General features: G+C 36.8%; 1 protein-coding gene across 3 annotated transcripts in view; it reads right to left on the bottom strand.

The window, feature by feature from the left end:
* The window catches only part of MYCBP2 (MYC binding protein 2), a 225,675-nt gene that overhangs the window by 138,121 nt on the left and 64,251 nt on the right, over positions 1 to 23,303 (bottom strand). For all 3 annotated transcript variants that reach the window (XM_056109890.1, XM_056109889.1, XM_056109888.1), the window contains 8 exons: positions 21,602 to 21,721; positions 20,216 to 20,297; positions 18,368 to 18,485; positions 13,623 to 13,827; positions 12,713 to 12,866; positions 7,756 to 7,928; positions 6,491 to 6,616; positions 6,281 to 6,408 (listed from right to left, as the gene is read on the bottom strand). In XM_056109890.1, coding sequence (XP_055965865.1) covers positions 6,281 to 6,408; positions 6,491 to 6,616; positions 7,756 to 7,928; positions 12,713 to 12,866; positions 13,623 to 13,827; positions 18,368 to 18,485; positions 20,216 to 20,297; positions 21,602 to 21,721 — 1,106 coding nt within the window. The remainder of the gene's footprint in view (positions 1 to 6,280; positions 6,409 to 6,490; positions 6,617 to 7,755; positions 7,929 to 12,712; positions 12,867 to 13,622; positions 13,828 to 18,367; positions 18,486 to 20,215; positions 20,298 to 21,601; positions 21,722 to 23,303) is intronic.

Here is a 23,303-nt window from a genome sequence, read left to right as displayed (position 1 = left end):
CTCACTCCCTTACATTTTTAGTGTTTAGAAAAACATATAAAAATCTATTTAAATTATAAAACCTGTACAGTGTTTTAAGGCTAGATCAATCTCCATTCGCCTAGTTTACTATACGGATTCATATACACATCAACAGTCTGGACCAGATGTAAACATCTTACAGTGAAAGAACTTAACGTGTTTTAGCTATGTGAGCTTCTAAAAGTGTAAGAATAGTGTTTCAAAACTTGCAAGCTGTGAAATAAAAACAACAACAACAAAAAACTTTCCTTGTGGGACATTTAGAAAAAAAAGTGCTAAGAAAATGTTAGTTATTAACTGGAAAGAGGAGAATAACAGAAGATAAGGCTCTATGAAAAACTAAGAAACAAAAAATAGTTGCAAATACATTGTCATGGGAAAGGGAGAAACAAAAAGTGTGGGAAAACGGAGATGAGAGAGACAGAGACAGAGACAGAGAGAGAAGAAACAGAAAGACAGGGACAGAGACAGAGAGGGAAAGAGGCCTGAATAGCAGGGCTGAGCAGCACCATATTATTGGACCCTAGCACTGAACTACCTGCTCCCCATATATTTAGGAAAGGAGAAAAGGAGAGTGGGGAAGGGAGGTGACAGAGATGGGGGGAGGAGAAAGAGAGAGCAAGAGTGAGAGAAAGAGACAGACAGACAGACAGACAGACAGAACAGACAGACAAAGAGGCCCTCTCTTTGGAACAGCAGGGCTGAGCTCATAGACCCTAGCACTGAATGAACCACTTGCTCCTCATATAAGAAGGAAGGAAAGAAAGGGAGAGTGGGATGGGGGAGGGAATGGGTGGGGGGAGGGAAAGAGGGGAAGAAAGGGAAGGAAGAAAAGAAGAAAGAAGGAGGAAGGGAGAGTAGGATCCGAGACCAAGGAAAGGGAAAAGGAAGTAAGATGATGAAATTGAGTGAAAATAAATAATGACAAGGAAAGTTACTTAAAAATATACAAAACACCTGTCTTATCTGAACCCAAGGCTTTCCAATGTAAGCAAGTACTCGATTGCTGAGCTCCAGCTACAGGAATGAATGCAGACGGAACTACCAAAAATGAAAATCAAAAGCAAATGCAACACCTACAAGGAACAAAAGGGGGGCATTTAATTTACTGTCAATTACTATGCCAGCTGTCTCAGGTTTTTAGTTCTATGCTTATGATTCAGAAATCTGTCTTGGCTTAGATTGTTTCTTTTCTTTCTTATTAATTTTACTTCCTGAATTTTTTTTTGAGAATTAGTTTGACTCTTATATTGGCCAGAAACAAACAGAATTGTTAAACAAGCCATCTGGATGTGAAGAAAATCTAGAAATGCATGACATTAGACAACTGACATCTAAACTCCAAACATTTCAACTTCTTGGCACTGATGAATACTTTGTTTTATATAAGAAAGATAACCCACATAATCTTGGGATTGACTGTGAGAAAGGTAGCTCTGAACAGATACGAAGTTGGTTTTTTTTTTTTAATATTATTCACCATTACACCAGACCTGTATCATGACTTTGGTCTAGTTTTTTATACCCTTAGGAATTAATCGATTCTAACTAATTCTAACTAATGTAAAATTTTACTTAGAGACAAAAGTTATAAAATTCTACCTCTAATTCTTAAAAATTCTCTTTAATTCTCTTTACAATAAGTTCATAGAAATACTTTTAAGGGGAGTGTGTGTGTGTGTGTGTGTGTGTGTGTGTGTGTGTGTGTGTGTGTGTATGTAAAACAACACAACAAACATAAAAAATAATGTTCACTTTGGCTTTGTTCTTAACAGATATTGGATCTCCCCAGGCAGCTCAATTTCACTAGTTTCAAAGTGACTCATTTCAATCTCCTCTTTCCTTCTCTGTTCTGATACATGGCTCCATCTTTCACCTAGTCACTCAGATAAAATGCTTAGAATAATCCCTTCTCTTAATCCTTTGTCTTATCTCTCTGCCAACACTACATCTATTCTATTTGCTGATAGCCAAGCTCATTAACTCAAACAAATTCAGTTACTGGCAAAGATAGTTTAATGACAGTAACTCTTCTTATCTCTGACACATCCTTGATTTAGGTTATAGTCCATAAAGCTGAGACATTGTTTTTCTTTAAGGCCCCTTAGTATTCTTTTAAAAATATGTATACACATTTTACTAATACAATGTACTTCTGGGTTTCTCACATTTTTATCTGCAGCACAATTAAAAAAAATCTTTAATGATTGGTCCCTATCTTGGCTTCCCTCCTCACATCAAATGAAAAACAAAATTTTAACATATACATGAAGTTGGGCATTATGATACTTTAAATTAGTATTATTGCATCAATAACAGAAAACTGTTTCTAAACACTCCTCAGAGCTGAAAGTTCAAAAACCTTGAAGTTCCGTTTTCTATAGTTTAAGATATTTGTGCCATTATACAAACATATTAAAGGGCCAACATTTGGGTCTCCACTACTGGTTGGCCAATAGCCTTTAAAAATCCCTACCAAACACTAAACTTTATAAAAAGTCAAAACTTATTTATCTGTCTTATATTTATAGACTGGGCTGAAGTGACAGCACAGCAGGTAGGGCATTTGCTTGCACATGGCCAACCTGGGTTCGATTCTTCTGTCCCTCTCGGAGAAGCTACCGAGAGTATCCCACCCACATGGCAGAGCCTGGCAAGCTCCCCACGGCATATTTGATATGCCAAAAACCGTAACAAGTCTCACAATGGAGATGTTACTGGTGCCCACTCAAGCAAATTGATGAACAATGGGAGGATAGTGCTACAGTGCTATGTGTCAAGGAGTTTTAAGAAGTGAGTGTACATGGGGATGAATACAAAACAATAAATAGCAATATTAGAAGGCTACTAACAGGCCAAAGTAATAGTACAGTAGATACGGCACTTGCCTTGCACATGGCCGACCTGGGTTCAATCCCCAACAGGAGTGATCTTTGAGCTCAGGGCCAGGTGCAAGCCTCAAGAACTGCTGTGAGTGCCAAAAAAACAAACCAACACTCCCCTCTCACCCCCAAAAAAACGGGAGGCTCCTGGGAATAAGTCTGTTATAGGGTAAAGAATTTCCACTTCTTGTTAAGATATAAAGATGGATTGTTCTTTAAAAAAAAACCCACAAAACAAAACAAAAAAACTACAGAAATTGGTTATAGAAGCTTGATCTGGAGATACAAATTTTGGAATCATGATATGCTGGTAGTTTGGGTCACATAAGAAAATGCTGGAGTGAAATATCTAGTAAAATAAGAAAGGGCGTTAGCTCAATGGTCTGAAGCATGCGCTTTGCTGGTAGAAGCCCACGATTCTAGTCCAGGTATACCAGGGTCCCTGAAACATAGGAACTGGGTATACAGGGGGGTGAATACAGAACAGTCAACAGCAATATAGAAGGCTACTGGCAGGCCAAAGTGATAGTTCAGTGGGTAAGGCACTGTATGTGTGTGTCCCCTTTGAGTATGTCCCCTTAAGCCCCCACCAATAAATAAATAAATCATAAAATTGACAAAGAAGGCACAGTGCTGGGCTGGGAACAACTGAAACATTTACAGGAAGGGAAAAATAAAGAAGACTCCTGTTAGAAGGCATTGGTTCACACGCTAAGTTACTGAATACAGATCAGTCAGTCATTTGGAAAATGAGTATAAAAAAGGATCCATGTAAAAACAGCAAATGTAAACGGCCTCTGATTTTATATGGAAACTATTTGATTGATAAGGCCCACTTATCTCTAAAGTTGACACTTGAGTGGTAGGGAGGTGTGGTTTACTGCATATATCAAGACATAATGTTAAAGTCTTAATAAGCAGCAATGTTAACACTCTTATAAACATGTTAGCTACAACAAAAGTTTTTAAAGAATGCAGAAACTAAAAAAAAATTTTAAATGTAAAAAACTCAAAAGTGGAAGGTATTTCTTTCTGTTAAATTTACTAGCCAGTGTCAAGCAGAACCACATAATTTAACAAGTTTGCTTTCCTACTGTAACTCAGAATCAAGACATAATAAAACAATTATCTCAATGTTGCTCTGCAATGAGCCAAAGCTTAAACTTTTATTATCCCTCTACTTATCTATGAATGACAGAGGTCCTGAATGATTATTGCACCCCTCTTATATAAGTCCAGAATTTGCATTTTCATTTTAATATTATATGAAAATTTTAAACATGTTTTTCCTAACTTTTACCAGAAATAAGCAAACATATTTTTAAGTTTGTCAGTCCTTGAAAATGGTCTATGCACATTGAAATTAGCTCTGGAGCACTGTCCTCCCGTTGGTCATCGATTTGCTCGAGCAGGCACCAGTAATGTCTCCATTGTGAGACTTGTTGTTACTGGTTTTGGCATTATCGAATACGCCACAAGGAGCTTGCCAGGCTCTGCTGTGCAGGCGGGATACTCTTGGTAGCTTGCCGGGCTCTCCGAGAGGGACAGAGGAATCGAACCCAGATCAGCTGCGTGCAAGGCAAATGTCCTACCCACTGTTTGGGCTAGAGCAATAGCACATTGAAGTTTGCTGCAAATATTGAGAAAACTAAGAAAATGCTTTCTGAACAGATAAAATTTGAGTGTAGAAGTTCTTGTTTGTTTTTGGGGTGTCCACTCCCAGTCGTGTTCGGAGCTACTCCTAATTCCCTGTTCAGAGCTAACCCCTGTAGTTGTTTGGGGTACAATACCTGGTACTAAAGAATAAATCAGGTATGGCTACAGGCAAGACAAGCACCTTAACACCTGTACCATCTTCTCTGGCCTTCAACTGAGAATTTTTTATGAAGTCTGCTACTGAAGTGAAGGCATAAGCTTTAGTTACTTTCTTTACAGTAAAACTCAGTTAATTTGAGAAGCAGATCTGCAAATTTTGAAAACTAACACATATTCAAAGACTGAACCTACCTTTTGACCTTTTCTGAGATGAAATGATGTGATAAAATTACGATTCTACTATTTTTAGTTTTGTCTACAAAAAAAATCCAACCACTATACTCCCATCTCTAACATTTCATACCTAGCCCCATTCCTGTGGTGATAATGCCTGCTGCATAATATTTGGCATTAAACATGCTACACATATTCTGAGCTTTGTCAAAATGGTCTTAGCATTAAAGTGGTATGTCTTCTGTCATTAAAGTGGTAGCTTCAAAAAAAGGTGCCAGAGCAACAGTACAGTGTAAAGCACCTGTCTTGCACATGGCAGACCTACGTTTCATCCCTGGCACTACATATGGTTTCCTGAGCCCCACCAGGAGTGGTCCTTAAGAACAAAGACAGAAGAAGCCCTGAGCACTGTTAGGCATGCCCCAAAAATGAAAAAGAAAGAAAAGAAAGGAAGCACATAAAAAGGCACAGCAGGGCCTGGGTTGCCCCAGTGATAGGTAGAACGCATGCCTCGCATATGCAAGGCCTTGAGTTCAATTCCTGGCTCTGTTCTGCAGGATTCGCAAGCACCGTCTGGTGTAAGCCTGGTGGCCTCTGAGCACTGCTGGGCCCTGAGCACTGAAAACTGAACTGCTAAGTCCGCATTTCTCAGCTTAGCTTGGTGTCCCCTATACAAAAAGAAAAGTGATTGCTCTTTCTGAGCAACTAAAAACTTCCACAAAAAGCATTCAGATAGACTGTGTAGTCCTTTACAGTCTAAAAATTTATCAATCAATTGATTTATTGATTTGAGTGTCCAGAGAACCTGAGCCACTTAGAGATGCAAAGCCAGCAATCTACCACAGACATATCCCTGGTCTACTTGGCCTGAAATTATTGAAAATTCATTTTGTATTTATTTCACTCTCTTCTTGAATTACTCTTTAATAAGTTAATGGTTCACTGTATTAGATGCTCATAATGTGTCCTCAAGTCCTTATTGAGAGGAAGTGTTACATAACAATAAAGTCAAATGGAAAATATTCAAATACATAGAATAATGTCAATAAAATACTTGCCAACCATAATACCCACAAGGAGAGTGGGAAGGGGAGGATAGGGAGAGAGGAAGGAGAGAGAAGTGAGAGAGGAGAGAGAGAGAGAGAGAGAGAGAGAGAGAGAGAAGAAAAGGGCCTGCATTAGGGGCAAGCTGGGGTGGGGAAGGGGTATGGCGGGAGGGAAACTGGGGACACTGGCGGTGGGAAACGAACAATAGTGAAGGGACGGGTCTTGGAACATTGCATGAGTGAAACCGAATCATGAACAACTTTGTAACTGTGTATCTCACAGTAATTCAAAAATAAATGAAAATAAGAAAGAGCAAATTATAAATAAAATAAAATGCTTACCTTAATTTTAGCAGTATATTCTCCTCTACCTCCAAAAAGTCCAAGGCCACCAAGCAAAATATCAGTGTCAGCACTGAAACGAATAGCTTCTACTGAATGAGCAGAGTAACCCCAACCCCCTCCATGACCTAAAAATTCAAATAAAAGTATTTTAAAATGCTCGTACATATCTGAGCTCTTGTATAGTCACCTAAATGTAAATATACATACTTTCAAACCTGTTCACTACACTATAATCTTCTTTGGAGTAAACCTTCATTACTGCTTGGGTCTCTTCCTCTGTACTTGCAACACCCATTTTTAAATCTTGCATAGCTGCCAAAGTATCAAGACAACCTTAATCAAAAAAAAAAAGAAGAAGAAGAAAGTGTTCAATTGCCTGAAACTAAAAATTTGCATAATATTTTAAAGAATACTTTTTACCGATAAAAATTCTTCTCTACCTGGCTAATTAACTTATATAAGTATACATGGTGTCTCACCAAGAACCTGAATCTCTGTGAAGATGGAACCATTTATGAAATGAAATTACTTCCATTTGTTTCTTAAAGTATTATTCAAAAAAGACCTATTAGGCTTGGGATGTTATTAATTGATGCTACTTTTGAACACTCACAACTGTATCAGATAAAATTTGATAAAAAGCAAGGAATATGATATAATAAGCATACTAAGGAATATGATTTCATTACTCCAAATTCAGTTATCCATAAATGAGATTTTTAAGGACTGTTTTTAGAAACAATTAAATCTACAATTATTAACTAAGGTATTTATTCTTAATGTGAATCAATATAAAATTTATCAACAGAATAAATCTTAAAATCAAGGATTTTATAATTTGTTAAAGCTATTCATATAAAATTACAGCTATATGTTTGAATAGTCTACCTGCATCACAAAAGATTATATGTTCACATTTAGTAAAAAAGATATAGCTTGGGGGCCAGAGCAATAGTACAACGGATAAAGCATTTGTCATGTATGCGGCAAACCTAGGCTTGCTCCCCCAGCATCCCATTTGGTTGCCCAAGCACCACCAGGAGTGATTCCTAAGTGCAGAGTTAGGAGTAACCCCTGAGCATTGGCAGGTGAGATCCAAAAAGCCAAAATATATTAATTAATTAAAATATGGTTTTAAAAATCAACATAGAATAAGTTACATTCAGGGCTTCTTTATGTGTTTTAATATTTATGACTCTTTTGTGGTACTAATCCTTCCAGTGTGTCTGTATGATACCCCTTTTTTTGTTTGTTTGTTTCAGTACCAGGATGTGATAAGCCATTTGAAGTTAAGAGGATTTAGCTAATTTTTGCATCTAGGATGTAACTGTTCAGTGCACACAAAAGAATTACACATCTCTCATAGAGATTCGATTAAATTAAAAAAAAAAAAAGAATTACAAGTCTAAACATTCTATGCAAACAATCCTTAGCCCGAACGGAATCTGGCTGATCATCAACAATGAGCCTACCTAGAATATGAAGGGCAGCATGGGATCGGGTGGTGAGAGCCCTCGAGCCTGTTGGTAAGGCCAATTCGGGACTCAGAATACTGCATCTGGACTGCACATCTGCTGCAGAGGGGAGTCTCGCGTCAGCGACCACAGCATTGTAACACCACAGTTCCCTTGAATTTGGTCGAAACCTTTTAAGAAAGAGAATATGAGCTCTTTGATGCAAAATCTCATTAAAAAGTTTCCAAAGTATAATTGCTGATACAATTGTAGTTCATTGTAAAGAGAGCAAAATGCAGCTGTTTTCCCTTTTTTGGAGGTAAACATGTACTTACAGTGGTTTATACCCATCCAAATGAAAATAAGTTGAAAAGAGAGAGTCACAGAGATCATAATACTTCATAAATAAGGGGAATGGTTGTAAACAATTTTATGCATACAGATAAAAACGAAGATTTATACAACAAAATGCTACTGAAAAAAAAAGAGACAAAGATGCATTGGGGAAAAAAGTGTGAAAAAGAAGCCGGGAAAATACCAAGGAATTTGGGGGCATGTCTAACATCATACTGTCTCTGAGCACTTCCAGCGAAGGCCATGAAGCAACATCATGTTCTAATCACGTGGACTGAACTGCTGGAAATGGCCCACACCTTCTGAGAAACACTGAGAGCCCCACTCCTCCGTCCCCCCACACCAAATATAAATTCCCCACAAAGTGAAAAATACTAAGTAAGTAAAAAAGTAAAGGCCCTCCCGTTGATCATCGATTTGCTCGAGCGGGCCCAGTAACGTCTCCATTGGAGACTTTGTTGTTACTGTGTTTGGCATTGAATACGCCACGGGTAGCTTGCCAGGCTCTGCCGTGCGGAAGAGATACTCTCCGTAGCTTGCCAGCTCTCCGAGAGGGGCGGAGGAATCGAACTCGGGTCGGCCATGTTGGTTGCGTGCAAGGCAAATGCCCTACCACTGTGCTATCGCTCGCGAGACAAAAATGAGACTAAAACAAAAACAAAATAAATAAATAAAAGTATCCACAATTTGCTCCTGTGAAGTCAAAACTGATTTATTGTGGAGACAATAAATCTAGTATCCACAGTGTATAAAATATCTGCAATGCTGTTCTCAAAAAGATTGCATAATCATGAATGTATACAAGTACAACTATGAATGCATACATATGAGCAATAGTTTCTAAGTGTAAGGCAATAATAAAAACTGTAATTTTATCATTATATCATCTCTCATCTCTTTCATAAAACAAATTCTCAAAAAGCTGTCCCTACTTTTTTTATCCTCTTTAATTTTAGGAATTCTAAAAGGTTTCAGAATTTAGACTAGAACTCTTTAGAACTTAATTACCTTCCTAAGGCATTTTATTCAACCCCCAGTTCCACAAGCTCTAAGATATAAGATCTCTAATGAAAGTTGTATTTCTAATCCACACTGGTTCTTGAGTTTGGCTAATTTTCCTAATCACCTATTTAGTATCTTCTCTTAGATACCAAATTTAACATGACTCAAGAAGTGTTATTCATGTTATACAATTTTTAATTAGCATATAGTATATATTTAAATGCATACTAAAATTTAGATGGAGAAACCTAAATATAATACCAGTACTGTGTATGGATGCAGAGAGCATGAGGAAATATAAGTTTACATACGCTGTTATGGGCTGGAGAGATAGCACAGCGGGGAGGGCTGTGAATGAGCAATTCCACTTCTTCAAAGATACCTCACAAAAGTTCAAAACTCTGTGTGTGTGTGTGTGTGTGTGTGTGTGTGTGTGTGTGTGCATGCGTGTGCTCAATGCACCATCAAAGGTAATACAAAAACATTAAAAAAAAACTAAAATGTTCACTGATAGAAATATAGGCAGGTATATCATGGTATATCCAGACTATAGAGTTCCATACAGTTTCAATAATGAAATAGTTCCTTAAGTACTAATTTACGAAGATCTATAAATATTTCAGGAATATGTCTAATTTAAGCAAATATATTCTTATTTATATAAAAAAACTTAATCCATGTATTAGGGGTAAGAGCTTCATCTTGATATGTAAAGATACTCTCATTTTAAAAGGTGTCTATCAGGCCAGAGCGATAGATAGTACCAGAGTCAAACAAGGCACACGCCCTGCCCTGCATGCAGCTAACCCCAATTAATCCCTGGCATCTCCAGTCTTCTGAAGCATCCTGAGTGTGAGCACCCTGGATACCACCAAGCATGGCTGACCCCTGACCCAGAGATGGCCTGTGCAATACCTGGCACCCCAAGGTCCAAACAACCATGGTCTTCAGAGCCCTCCGACGGAGCTGACTTCCTTGATCTCCTAATCACTGCTTGGGAAGCCCACCCACCCAAAAACAAAAGTAACATAAACCAAACTTAACAGCTCTGACACAGACATTAGTAGACTTTGGTGAGGGGGATGACAATAACAGGAAGGGCCACATTAGTTTTCCTGTCCATATTTCTGATAGTTATTTTGCTTTGTATGTGATTTTGTGCTACACCCAGAGATGCTCAGGGTTTAGTATAGTACTTACTCCAGGCAGTGCTGGGGGTGGGGGAAAGAGTGGGGAGTACCATATGTGGAGCTAGGGGTGAAATTAGGTTGACTGCCTGCAAGGCAACTACCTGCCCTGTTGTACTATCTTTCTAGCCCTAATTGTTAGTTTGAATTTTTTTTGTCTTTAAATATCATGTTATTTGTATAAATTTTGAAGTGAGAAACAACTATTCTTAACATTTTCTGCACTTTACTGATGCTAAGTTTATCATTATTCAAGAAAAAGCTCGAGAATATAGAAGTAGGTTCAGACAGAAGAAAAGTCACAGCAAATTAATACTAAACATGCAATGTCTTTGATAGCTCTAAAACGCCAATGGCTTACTAAAAAATACACAGATACAAAGCAGCCAGTAGTCAGTGAGGATAAGGAAGAAAATCTGATACCACTTAAAGATGAACTCTTTCCAACTGCTTTAATGAAACACAAGAGGAGACTGCACTTCATCTTTTAATCTCTGTTTTGGAAAGATGGGGGTAAATGATTAAGGACCTGGCAAGGCAACGGAGATCATTTGTCCTAATGCTACCACCATGTGTTAAAAAGAGATGGTTCAACTAACTGGATGTTATTTCTGAGTATTGTTAAATGGCTCTGCTCATGCTAGAATCTAGACCTACTGTTATCTCTAATTCAAGAACTACATTGAGAAACACATTTTATACTACCCATTTTAATTTCTAACTTATTAATACAAAATTAACAAATTACTTAATATTTCATTTGCAACTAAAAACCAATAGTTATAAAGATTATGGAATAAAACATCAATTTAAAGTTAGGCCCACACCAGAGCTCGCTTTTGTAACCAAATCTCTTTACACTGAACAACCAACAACAATGTCATATGGCATTCAGCTCTCTATCCCCTTTATTTGATTCCAATGTGACCATTCTAATTTTGTTTCTTAAAACCTATCTTCCTAGGAATTATTACCAGAGTGCTTACTGTCTCTTATTATCTAATAACCTGAATAATGCTACAAAGAATATCTAAAACACAAACCTACCTATAGATCTCCTCAAAAAAAATTCCTGAAGAAGGGGTGACACAAGGGGGGTGGGCAGGTGGAAAACTGAGGACACTGCTGGAGGGAAATGTACACTGGTGAAGAGATGGGTTTTGGAACACTGTATGACTGAAACTCAATCATGAGCAACTTTGTAACTGTGTATCTCACAGGGTGAGTCAACTGATAAAAAAAGGTGGTTTTTTATTTTTTATTTTTTTATGCCTGAATAGCAGTTTACTGGTCAGCAAACTAGGAAGCACCTGAATTCCTTTACTCTAAATGCAGGTTTACAGAAAGGAAAGTACACAAGTCCATATGACAGAAGAAAGAAGATAAAGGAAAAAGTCTCTTGCCTGACTTCACTTAAGACAATTCAACCTTTCAAGTCTAATCACCCTTTCAACTTATCAGAATTCCAAGGAAGCCACGTAAATAATGCAAGGGGAGATGGGGGAAGGTTAATCCTATGATGAGCCACTCTGGTAAGGCTGTGGTACAATTTGTATTAGTATTTAAATTAGAAAGGCTGGGAAGACTTCGCTTTACTCATTACCTACGTATATAAGGGACTAAGATGAATTTAAAATAAACATAATGTCATTTCTTGAGTCTCTTGTTTATCTACATCCACTTGGAACTCAACATTTCACTGCCAATATGGGAATTTTGCTATATGGATTCCAGAAAGAGGAAGTTCATTTATCTTATTCATACTGTAATGTTTAATGCTTTTACATCATTTTTTTTCTATATACTAAGGAATCATGGGTATGTATAGGAAGAAAAAAATGAATAGACTACAAATAACAACAGAATGTTAATCGTAATAAAGTAAACACTTGTAAAACACAATGTATGTCTGCTCCAACAATCAATAATAAGCGATCTATTTGATTACCCCTATCACAGAAACAAGAAATGTTTGTTCACTGAGTCAACATAACTTCCCCTGTAAAGATACTAGTACATGGCAGAGAAAGCAAATCAAGAATGAGGGGGGAAAAACAGGCAGTCTGACTCAAAATGCATTGTTCTATGGAAGCGAGGGGTGGGTACAACTAGTGGTGCTCAGGGTTCATTCTTGGCAGGGCTTTGGAGACCCATATGAGATGCTAAGGATCAAACTCCAGTCCGCCAGGCTCAAGGCAAGCACCTTATCGACTGTACTATCTCCCCAGCAGCCCTGGAATGCATGTTCTTAAACACCATGTAAGTAAAGAATCCTATGACTATCTACAAAACAAATTACCAGTTAAACAGAGACTTCTCTCCTGGTCACCATGGTATATGAAAAGTCAACTTCTATATATGAATTTTATTAACACATGAATTACAAGTTGAGTAAAACATCCACTACTCTTTTAAAAACTGAAAAATCTTACCTCCAAATGACATCATACACAGGATCAAGACACACTCCGAATCCTTGCAGATCCTCTTGCTCAGAGTCATTGAAAGTTTTACAACTTCCATCCACTTTATTTATCAGAAGACATTTAAATGGAGGGGGTTCTGATATAGAAGCCGGTACCAAGCCTTTAGGAAAATATTGACATAAAGACCTTTAAGACATATCACCCTTATATTATTTTTTAATGCTTAAATCCTTTCTTTTTTCCTTGACTGAGTAGAGGTATCATGTTATTATACCATACTCACTATCAAAGTACTAATATCCACCACAGTTCACTAAGCCTTCTCCATAGGCCCAAAAGCCCTACAAGGTAAGTGTTACTATTACATAACTTTTAAGAAGCGGAAGCTTAATGAAGACTGAAGAGGTAAAACCTTTTAAAAAAAGTCTTTTAGGAGGACTAAAACCTCAGGTTGTCTAAATTTACAATGCATGTTCTTCATTTCCACTCTATACTATTTGGTTATATAGTTGTTCAAGGTATTATAGATAAAAGCTTGGCTCTTACTAAAACTTTCAAGGTGCAACTTAGAAACTTTCCATAAAAATTAATTTCCTTAATTTAATAAGAGTTAGTACAAGAAATGTTCCTCCTTTCAATACAGTGATCTCAACTATCATTTAGCTCACATTTCAACCCTTTTCCGCCTTGTCAATATTTTGATTCCCTGAGCTCCTAAGGATTTTATTCTTCCAGCACAGAGTCACACAAACAAAGAGAGATTTTGAAGTATCTGTTAAATCTCTCTTAGCAGAAGGCAAGCACAAAAAGTTACAAGACTTTATCTCACAATAGAAAACGATGAAACACTGAAGTATTGTAAAATCAAGACAAGGATTAGGGGTGGAGGTGAGGGAAGGAGTGTTTGGGTTATTACCTATTATGTGTTTACTGGCAAAAATTTCTGATGTAGCAAGCACATGAGAATTGATAAGTGCTTCATCAATTCGTAAGAAAGTCTGGTCCCCACTTGCACCTATCCACGTTGCTTTTCTTCCATATTTTGATCCAATATTAGGCATGGGGGCAGGTTTCGCATTCCAATATGGTACATCCAAAATTGGTCTGCCCAGCTGTCCTTTCTAAAAGATTAAACCACATAAACAGTATTTCTTGATAAACAACCTGTAAATTTTGTTTTATAAAGGAGACAAGAGGCAAAAAAAGAGCTCTATGATACATTATTCTCAATTGTTTATTAACAAGTGAAATCAGAGCTACACATTTATACAATAATAATAAAGTAATTTTCATCATCTGCTACCTAAATTATAAATAATAATCTTGCAAACTAGCTTCATTTAACTGCAATAAATTAAAAACTATGAAGCATGTTTAAAATATAGGATCATAGATTGTATATTTAAAAAGTCGGTTACACTTTAAACTGGCAAGTCAATAGAAAGTTACTACAGAACTCATAGTCTAAAATTTCTTGTTTGAAAGAGCAAAATAATAAATATTGCATCTGTGAATACAATCAGAAAATGAACTTTTTTACATTTAGGTTTCAAGATAAAAAGCAAAATCAGACTGTAAAACTCAATGTTTTTGGCAAACAAGTGTTAAATGACTTGAATAGTATGGCTGTCAGTAGGTAGTAAAATAAAATAGATAACCATTTAAAAAGAAATAGTAAGCTTCTCACCACTAACATCTTTAGAACAAAATAATGTTGACTTCAGAATGGTAAATATTCATTCACCAGTGACTTAGGAATTCTCCCTGCCCAATGTATTAGCTTTCAGAAAGGAATCCTGTGGTTGGCAGTAAATGCTGTATCATGGAACCTAGGACTATTTACGAGTATCTCAGCAATGGGGATGAGCAACCATAGCAAAACCAACAACAGAAGCGCACCAAAAAAAAAAAAAAAAGGCTCACAAAGGACAAGGAATCACTACCAACAGCCCAATTAAGTTCTGACCCAAATATCAGATTTAAAGTTCTATTACTTCACCACAAGAGAAAATACATAACTATCTACAAAGCAACTGGGCTAAATTTGTGGAAGAAAAAGTGAAAGCACATGATTAAAAGAGCCAAGAAAAATCAATGTTCATTTTTAGCAACTTTCAGTGTCTACTCTGATTCTTTTGACAAAGAGAAAAGCTGGGCATAAAAATATAACAATTGACAAGCATATAAAATTCAGTGACGTATTATGCCTTTGTAAGAAAAAGCAATTTCACTACGAAATATAGATCTTTTCTCATACTACCAAAGTGAAGCAAAGCAGCTCAAAAATAGATGGACAGTCCCTCATAGGGGTTCAGCATGTGGTTATAAATAAGCCACATCTAAGTGCATTAATGTTCGTAAGGAGAATGTCTGTGGTTAACAGGCAATAAAGATGGTGTGACTTAAGATATTACCACACACATATTCCCCCCCCTTCCAACAGATTATAAATCCAATACATAGACTAAAGGAAACTATGCATGACTCAAGTCTTCAGTAGGATTAGGGAAAGCAAGCAATTCCAGTTAGCTCTAAACAGATTAAAAAAAAGGTAAACAAACACTAAAATCCAACAGTTTTCTTCTCCCACTTGTTGCTTTAAGTCTGACAGGATATAAAGCACAAAAGACAAAAACTCATGAAAAGCAGATGAGCACAGCTCCTTAGAAAGAGCACTGGAAATATCATCCCCCACTAAGAAAAAAATTCAAACTCAACCCTAATGTGAAAATACTAAATATTTAAAGGGTCACAGGATTTGAAGGATCATAGCAGCAGTGACAGAGAAAAGGCTTCCAAGTGTACAGAACCATTTTTTCACACATCTGACACAAAATTTGAAGGTATGACAACACATTCTGTTGAGAAAGCTGTGAAAAAACAGGCACTCTTCCTTCACTGCTGATGAGAATACAAAATAGAGGATAATGACAAAAAGACATAGGATTAACATTCGACCTAGCATTTTATTTCTAGAAAGTCCCCTAAAAAAGAAACCTCCAACAACTTTCCACTGTGATTATTAAAAAATATACTATAATATATATACATAATATATGTATGAGTATATTTCTGTGTGTGTGTATATGTATATATACATATACATATATACACACATACATACATCAAGTCCAAACTTGGTGGGACTAGCAGTAGATAAACCTGAGGCAATTTAAACACTCAAATAACTGAGGACAGTAATAAAGAATATATGAATATTGTTGCGTACACCAGAGAAACAAATAAGAAAGGAGGGCTTCTGTTTATACTCAAATGCAAAGAGCTAACTGGTAAATGTACATGGAATGATGGAAATGCAAAATCAGTATGTAAGATTACAGTAGAGACTGAATGAAAGATACTAAATATATGGGAAATTTTGATGAACAAGGATCTTAAGTTACCTTAAAAGTATCAACTCAGAGGTTATTAATGGGTCTCAAGTGAAAGAAACACAACACTGTAGAGAATCAAACAACGTATCACTTGTGATCAAATATTTTATCCAGAATGAGGGCAAACAATTTCATCAACAGCTATTATCCAGAGACTCGTCCTCTCTCGGAAAAGAGCATCAAATGACACTGCTATAGACATGCTTCTGGACCCCGCATCAGGCTGTTTCATTTGGGGCGCCCCCAGAAGGCAGGTGTGGTCCCTCTCCACCCTAAAGCACCCAGCCCCAGCAGCTGAAAACCTGCTGAACTCAACCACCCTCATGCTCACGGCCACACTTCACATGCTCAGGCCAAGCCTCACCCCGAGTAAACCTATCCCCTGGATGGACATCTCATGCCTCATATCACTCATACTCCAAGAATAGTGCACCACAATTTATGGGGTGTAAAGTAGAAGGCAACCAATCTTAGAGGGAAATATTTTTATCTGTAAAAATATATATGCACACAAGGTTCAATCTTAACAACACATTAGTAATCTCATAGAAGGGCTTAATGGCCCCTGGATGAAATGCAACAATCTTCACACACTCTCCTCTAAGGAAAGCTATTTGGAGCATTTTCAGGGGTTTATTCATAACAAATAATACAAAATAAATTACTTCAGTTCTGCTTTGGGGCAGGGGTTGTTCTTCAGGATGGAAACATCCAAAATATGGTGATGGAAAAGTGTAATGGTGGTGGGATTGGTGTTTGAATATTAAATGTAATCAAAGATTGTGAATTGTAGCACTGCATGGTCACTGTCCTCCTGCTGTTCATCGATTTGCTCGAGCGGGCCCAGTAACGTCTCCTTTGTGAGACTTGTTACTGTGTTTGGCATATCAAAAATGTCACGGGGAGCTTGCCAGGTTTTGCAGTGTGGGCGAGATACTCTCGGTGGCTTGCCAGGCTCTCCAAGAGGGGCAGAGGGAATCAAACTCGGGTCAAGCCCCGTAGGCTGCATGCAAGGCAAGCCCTACCCACTGTGCTATCACTCCAGCCCTAAAAATAATATAAAAAAATTCCAAAAATAATTGGGTCAGATGACAAAGAGATGGACACTGAAGTGGTTAGGAGTCAAGGATCATTGTGTACGCACATTATTTTGTTTTGTTTTGGGAACCATAATTGGCAGTGCTCCAGAGCTTCTCCGAGCCTCACATTTGGAAACCCCTCTTGATAGTATTCAGGGCACCATAGGATATGAGGAACAAGGCCGGGTACCCACTCCTAGAGCTTACAAGTGCCCTCGGAGTTGCCTCCCATTTCTTCCCACTATTCTTAAAAGAGCCAAGGGTGGAAATGTTTCACACATACTTACACATGGTGCACAAAAGAAGGAGAATTTGCAAGTGTCAATGTAATGCAAATGATACAGAGATGAAAATGTCAACAACAGTTAAATCTCTTTCAAGACTATATGACTGCCCCGTATATTCTTATTGTAAATAACTTTTCTGCATGTTCAGTAACATTTCCAAAAAAGAGATATTTTTAGTTCACATTTACCTTTTTAAACATCAAGAGTTAGTTGCAAATTAGATCTCAAAGACTTAGGCTAGAGAGTACAAGTTATTTTTCTCAATAGTTACCCATGTTAGAGATGATATATACTATTAGGACCGTCTTATGAAACTTTTCCTTGATCTCTACTATGCACAAACAACACAAAATTCTTAGAGAATTTTCACCCATTTCAAGTTTGGGCACAAAAAGAGAAGAGCTAAAAAGACAAGTAAACTGACAGAGAGACATAGAAGGGGGAGAGAATAAAGAAAACTATATTTTAAAATAAATCTAGTTAAACTAGAATTTTTTTAAATTCTAAAGTACATGTAATTCTTTGTTAAAAATGAATCTTCAAACCTAGCTGGGAAATCAACTTTCTCCTTTTTTTGGGGGGAGGGGAAATCAACATTCAAATAACTTAATCAGCGCTACTGAAAAACTAACCTGGAACAAAGATGGCCATTTCTAACAGAATGTAAATTTAATAAATTCTGATACTACCTTAGAAAAGAAAATTATTTGAAAATAATGTCATTTAGGGTTTTTTTGTGTGTGTGTTTGTTATGTGGAAGAGACAAAGTATGAAATAATAAAAGAATTTCATTGAAACCAGAAAAATTATTTCATAGATATACACCTATGTTAGGTAATATAGACAAATTATAAGGTAATGGCATAATGCAGTCATTACTATTATTATTAATTTTCTTACAGAAAAACTTCCAAACGTGAAGACTTGTCCATCCATTAAAAGCACAGCCGTGTGGTTGCTGCCTGCAGTGACTTGTGTGCTGGGACCTGGCAATGCTTGAACAAGAGTGGGACATCCCCTGGTTAAAAAAAAATATATAATAATAATAATAAATATATATATATATATAAAAGTCAGTTTCATAAAATCCAAACTGAATAAAAAAACAAAAAACAATAAGGAATAGAAAAGACACAACAAATAAAAATATCCATTAAATATTTATTTAGGTGCTAAATGCTTGCCTTCCATTTATATTTATGGAAAAGGTATGTAACTTTGTACAGATTATTAAAAATATATCTTAAATATGCCAACCAAAGTTCTGGTCTGAGCACGAGAGTGCTCAAGTACTTTGCTCAAGGTTTGTTCCTGGCAGACCACTGAGTTTTATTTCTGGCTTTTCTCTTCTGTCTTTTGGTTCTAGGGTCACACTTAGTGGTGCTCAGGGCTTACTCCTGGCTGTGTTCCGGGATCACTCCTGCAGGTGCTGAGGGACATATGTGGTGATGGAGATTTGAATCAGAGTTGGTAATATTTAAGATTATGGGATTGTTATCTTAATTCCTGTAAGATCTCTTTTGCTGTACAGTTTAAAACATTTTTTGAAAGTCTACTGCTACCTTGGGGTCTTGATCCTCATATCACATGGTGCCCCGAATACTATCAGGAGATGTTTCCAAATGTGAGGCTCGGAGTAGCCCTGGAGCACTGTCAGTTAAGGTTCCCAAAACAAAATAATGTGCGTACACAATGATCCTTGACTCCTGACCACTTCAGTGTCCATCTCTTTGTCAGCTGACCCAATTATTTTTGGATTTTATTTTTTTTTATTTTATTCTTAGGGCTGGAGTGATAGCACAGCGGGTAGGGCATTTGCCTTGCATGCAGCCTACGGGGCCGACCCGAGTTCAATTCCTCCGCCCCCTTGGAGAGCCCGGCAAGCTACCAAGAGTATCTCGCCCATACGGCAAAGCCTGGATGTAAGCATTGAGCTCAGTCTGAATGGACCCCAGGCCAACCAACAACAACAACAAACCCACAAATGTAGAAACTGAACAGGGCATGAAATTTGTGTGGAAATCAAGTTAACAACTTTTTTGCCGTCTTTCCCAGCAAAGACTCAAGACAAAGAAGAAGGTTTATTTTATTTGCACCATGACTGCTGTACTGCAGTTCAGCTGGTGATAATCTTGTGAGTCATGATATAAACTGGAAAAGGAATGTGAAACAGTTACTAAGGGAGCACCAATTATGTGCAATTAGGAGTACACATCTTTGCAAATCAGATTTGCCTTGAGTGCTACTGACACCAGTTCAACCCTAGGCACCATATATGATCCTATGAGCGTCACAAAAGGTCCACTGAGCAGAGCCAGGGCAGGCCCTTGAGCACAGAGATAGAAGCCCTGCCAGCTTGTAATTCTGACTTCTCAACATATGCTTTTCCAATTAAAAAAATCTCCTTACAAGGGAAGTCCTTGACCCTTGTATAATTTCTCCAGCTCTGGTCTTTTACTTTTTAGTTGCTTTCTCTTCTATTCTCTTCTACTGTTAAAAACATCATTCCCAGAAATAATATCGATTATAATATAACAGGACTTTTGTGAAGTTTATGTTAAATGTATGTAATGTAAATCCTGTTTTTTTCCTGAAACTACAAAATCATCCATCCCCAAAGCACTTACACCATCAATCATTCAGGGACCACATTGTTTTCAAGTATACAAATATAACTGAAAAGAAAAATTAAAATGGTGAATAAAAGAAGAAAACTAAACAGTATCTTCAAACAAAAAAAAAGATTACCTAGAATTGACATCTCCGTGACCTAGCTGCCCATGCTGGCCATATCCAAATGTGTAAACATCTCCATTTTCCATTAAAACCACTGGAACAAAAGCACAACTTTATTTTTCATACAAAACTACACTAAAAGCAATATAATATTTAGCACTTAAAATTCACAGAAACATTTATTAGGCAGCTGAAGATTTTCCACTAACTGAAAAGGACGTTTTTAGTTCTATAATCTGTTTTGAAACATATAGATCCTACAATTTTAAGTTAAAATTCTTGTGCTATTTAGTAATAAAGTAAAGTAAAGTAAAGGCCCTCCCGTTGATCATCGATTTGCTCGAGCGGGCCCAGTAACGTCTCCATTGGAGACTTTGTTGTTACTGTGTCTGGCATATCGAATACTCTTGGTGGCTTGCCGGGCTCTCCGAGAGGGGCGGAGGAATCGAACTCGGGTCGGCCATGTTGGCTGCGTGCAAGGCAAACGCCCTACCCGCTGTGCGATAGCACAGCGGGTAGGGCGTTCGCCTTACGAGGAATCGAACTCGGGTCGGCCATGTTGGCTGCGTGCAAGGCAAATGCCCTACCCGCTGTGTGATAGCACAGCGGGTAGGGCGTTCGCCTTACGAGCAGCCAACATGGCCGACCCGAGTTCAATTCCTCCGCCCCTCTCGGAGAGCCCGGCAAGCTACCGAGAGTATTCGATATGCCAAACACAGTAACAACAAAGTCTCCAATGGAGACGTTACTGGGCCCGCTCGAGCAAATTGATGATCAACGGGAGGGCCTTTACTTTACTTTACTTACTTTACTATTTAGTAATATAACATTTTAGAAAAAACATTGGTTCAAGCTGGCTGTAAAGTCTTAACAACAGGTATCTCCTTATAAGTAACTATACAGAAATACTGCTCACTTATCTTAATTACAGACATAAGACATAGATTTGAGCTCTGCACATATATATCAATTAACATCAATAAAATATCAGAATTTTATGCTTTTCAGAGACTTATCAATAAGAAAATATACTCAGTATCAAGAAAATTTCATTTTCATTTTTATAAAAGCTGAATAGTATAACCTAAACAAAATCCAAACAAAGGTCAAGGATTCACTAAAAATTTTATTTTCTAAATTTTTAAGAAAATTTGAGATATTTATTGATGCCCTTTCCTCTAACCCTTAATAAATAAGGGACCGGGTTACAGAAGTCAGAGAATTTTACAGTTCAAATCTATTTTAGAAATTATTTCATCTTCAGGAATTTTACGAAATTTTACTTTTTTAAATCACTAAGTTTTTAAACACAGTTAATATGTAACATTTGCAAAAACTAGAGAAGTTATTTAACACAATTGTAAAAATGCAGTTATACCCTAAATTTCCAGCTGCTACCTGAATGGTGAAATCCACAGCTGACTTGTACTGCACGGAGTTCACAGTCAAATCGCACAGAGCCGGGAGGGTATGTTGTGATTTTGCTTGCATCCTTTTCTCCTCTTTCACCACTTCCATCTGTAAGTGTTACAAGTTGCAATTAAGCCATATTCATCTTCAAAAAAAAATTGTTTAATCAGTTTACTATGGAAGAATAAGAGAAAAATGTTAAAAGGAACAAGCAAGAAGAATCTGCAGCTGTTAGAAATGATAGATCCAAGAATCTACCTGCAAAGAAGCAATTTTGAGAAGATACACTATATACTTTTGTTTGTATACATCACTAAATAAAACAAATAAGATCTGGTTACTGATAAAACCTACTAAGCCAATGAATATGTAATACAGATGGGTCATTAGTTATAGACATGACAAAATTCTAAATGTAATGGTTTACATAGGAAATTTTAGTTTGCATAAAAATAACTGCATGCAAAGTCATTTAACAATTATATAAAACTTAGTGATATTGTTAGTTCTAGTCATTTAAAAAAAAAGAGGAAAGAAATCCTAGTTGATTCTCAATGGCTTAGACTTTTCCAAACACATTTTAGGAAAGGTACTCTATTCATTAGTACTGCCAAACTCAAATAAATTAAAAAAAATTTGTAAAGATCAAATGTTAAAGTAAACTGCAGTCTAAAAATAGCCTACTCTCATTTTTTTTTACTGTTCCACCTTACCCTTTAGTCATTCTGCTTTAAGTTTTTTTGGGGGTCTCAACCACTATCCACAATGGAATCTTCGTTCCATTTTCATTTATTCTTTTTATTCATCCCAGTTCATTTTGTACTTCCCTGGTTTTTACAACTGACTTTAAACACTCTGACATTCTAATCATGAAAGGCACATTAGACAATATTCAAATTTAATTTTGGAATGTGTGCATAGTGGAGACAGCTTATACTTCCTAATCTAACATGATTTATCACCAAAATATCATCTCTGTATATCAGGATTCAAATTCCTTGCACATGGAATAAATGTAAATCTAGAAGGAATTTCGAAAAAGTCAACTAGTCTAAGCCACTCTTTTAATGTAGCAAATCTAAACAAGTATATCTACTGCACAATATCTGAATATACAAATATTTTAAATTCTGTATTTTCATTGTTGGGATTGCTAAACATATCAAATCACTTATTCTACATAATATCTTTGATCTAGTATGTCTAGTCTATAGTAACATTCACATAACACAAATTGAACTCAATCATAACCTCTCTTTCCATAATTAAATGGCCATCATTTAGAAAAGCTTGACCTCTTTATAACAACAGGACAGTAAAACCTCACTAATTCGGAATAACACAGGATGGACTGGCCCATTATGACTTACTGATAAGTCTTAATCACAGAACACTTAAGTAAAAGTTGATTTTTATTACTTTCAAGCAGACAGTTTTAATTAAATGCTACAACAAAATATGATTACCTACATTATAATTCAAATAGGCCTATATTACATAAAAATGTACCATAAACATAAAAGTCCTTTAACATACAAGAATTAATTGCTGGACCCAGAGGTTGAAGGCACGCTGAAGGAATCCTTCATTTCTTGAGCCCTTGGTTTGAAAAGCTAGTGATTTTAGACAGGTTTCCCCTTATAAGTATGACCCTGAAAATTCAGAGGAAGAAATTATTTTGAATTTTTTA

This window comes from Sorex fumeus, unplaced genomic scaffold, assembly GCF_029834395.1.
Source record: "Sorex fumeus unplaced genomic scaffold, SorFum_2.1 ptg000008l, whole genome shotgun sequence".
In the NCBI taxonomy this organism is placed as follows: domain Eukaryota; kingdom Metazoa; phylum Chordata; class Mammalia; order Eulipotyphla; family Soricidae; genus Sorex; species Sorex fumeus.
This window is presented reverse-complemented; position numbering and strand designations above follow the sequence as displayed.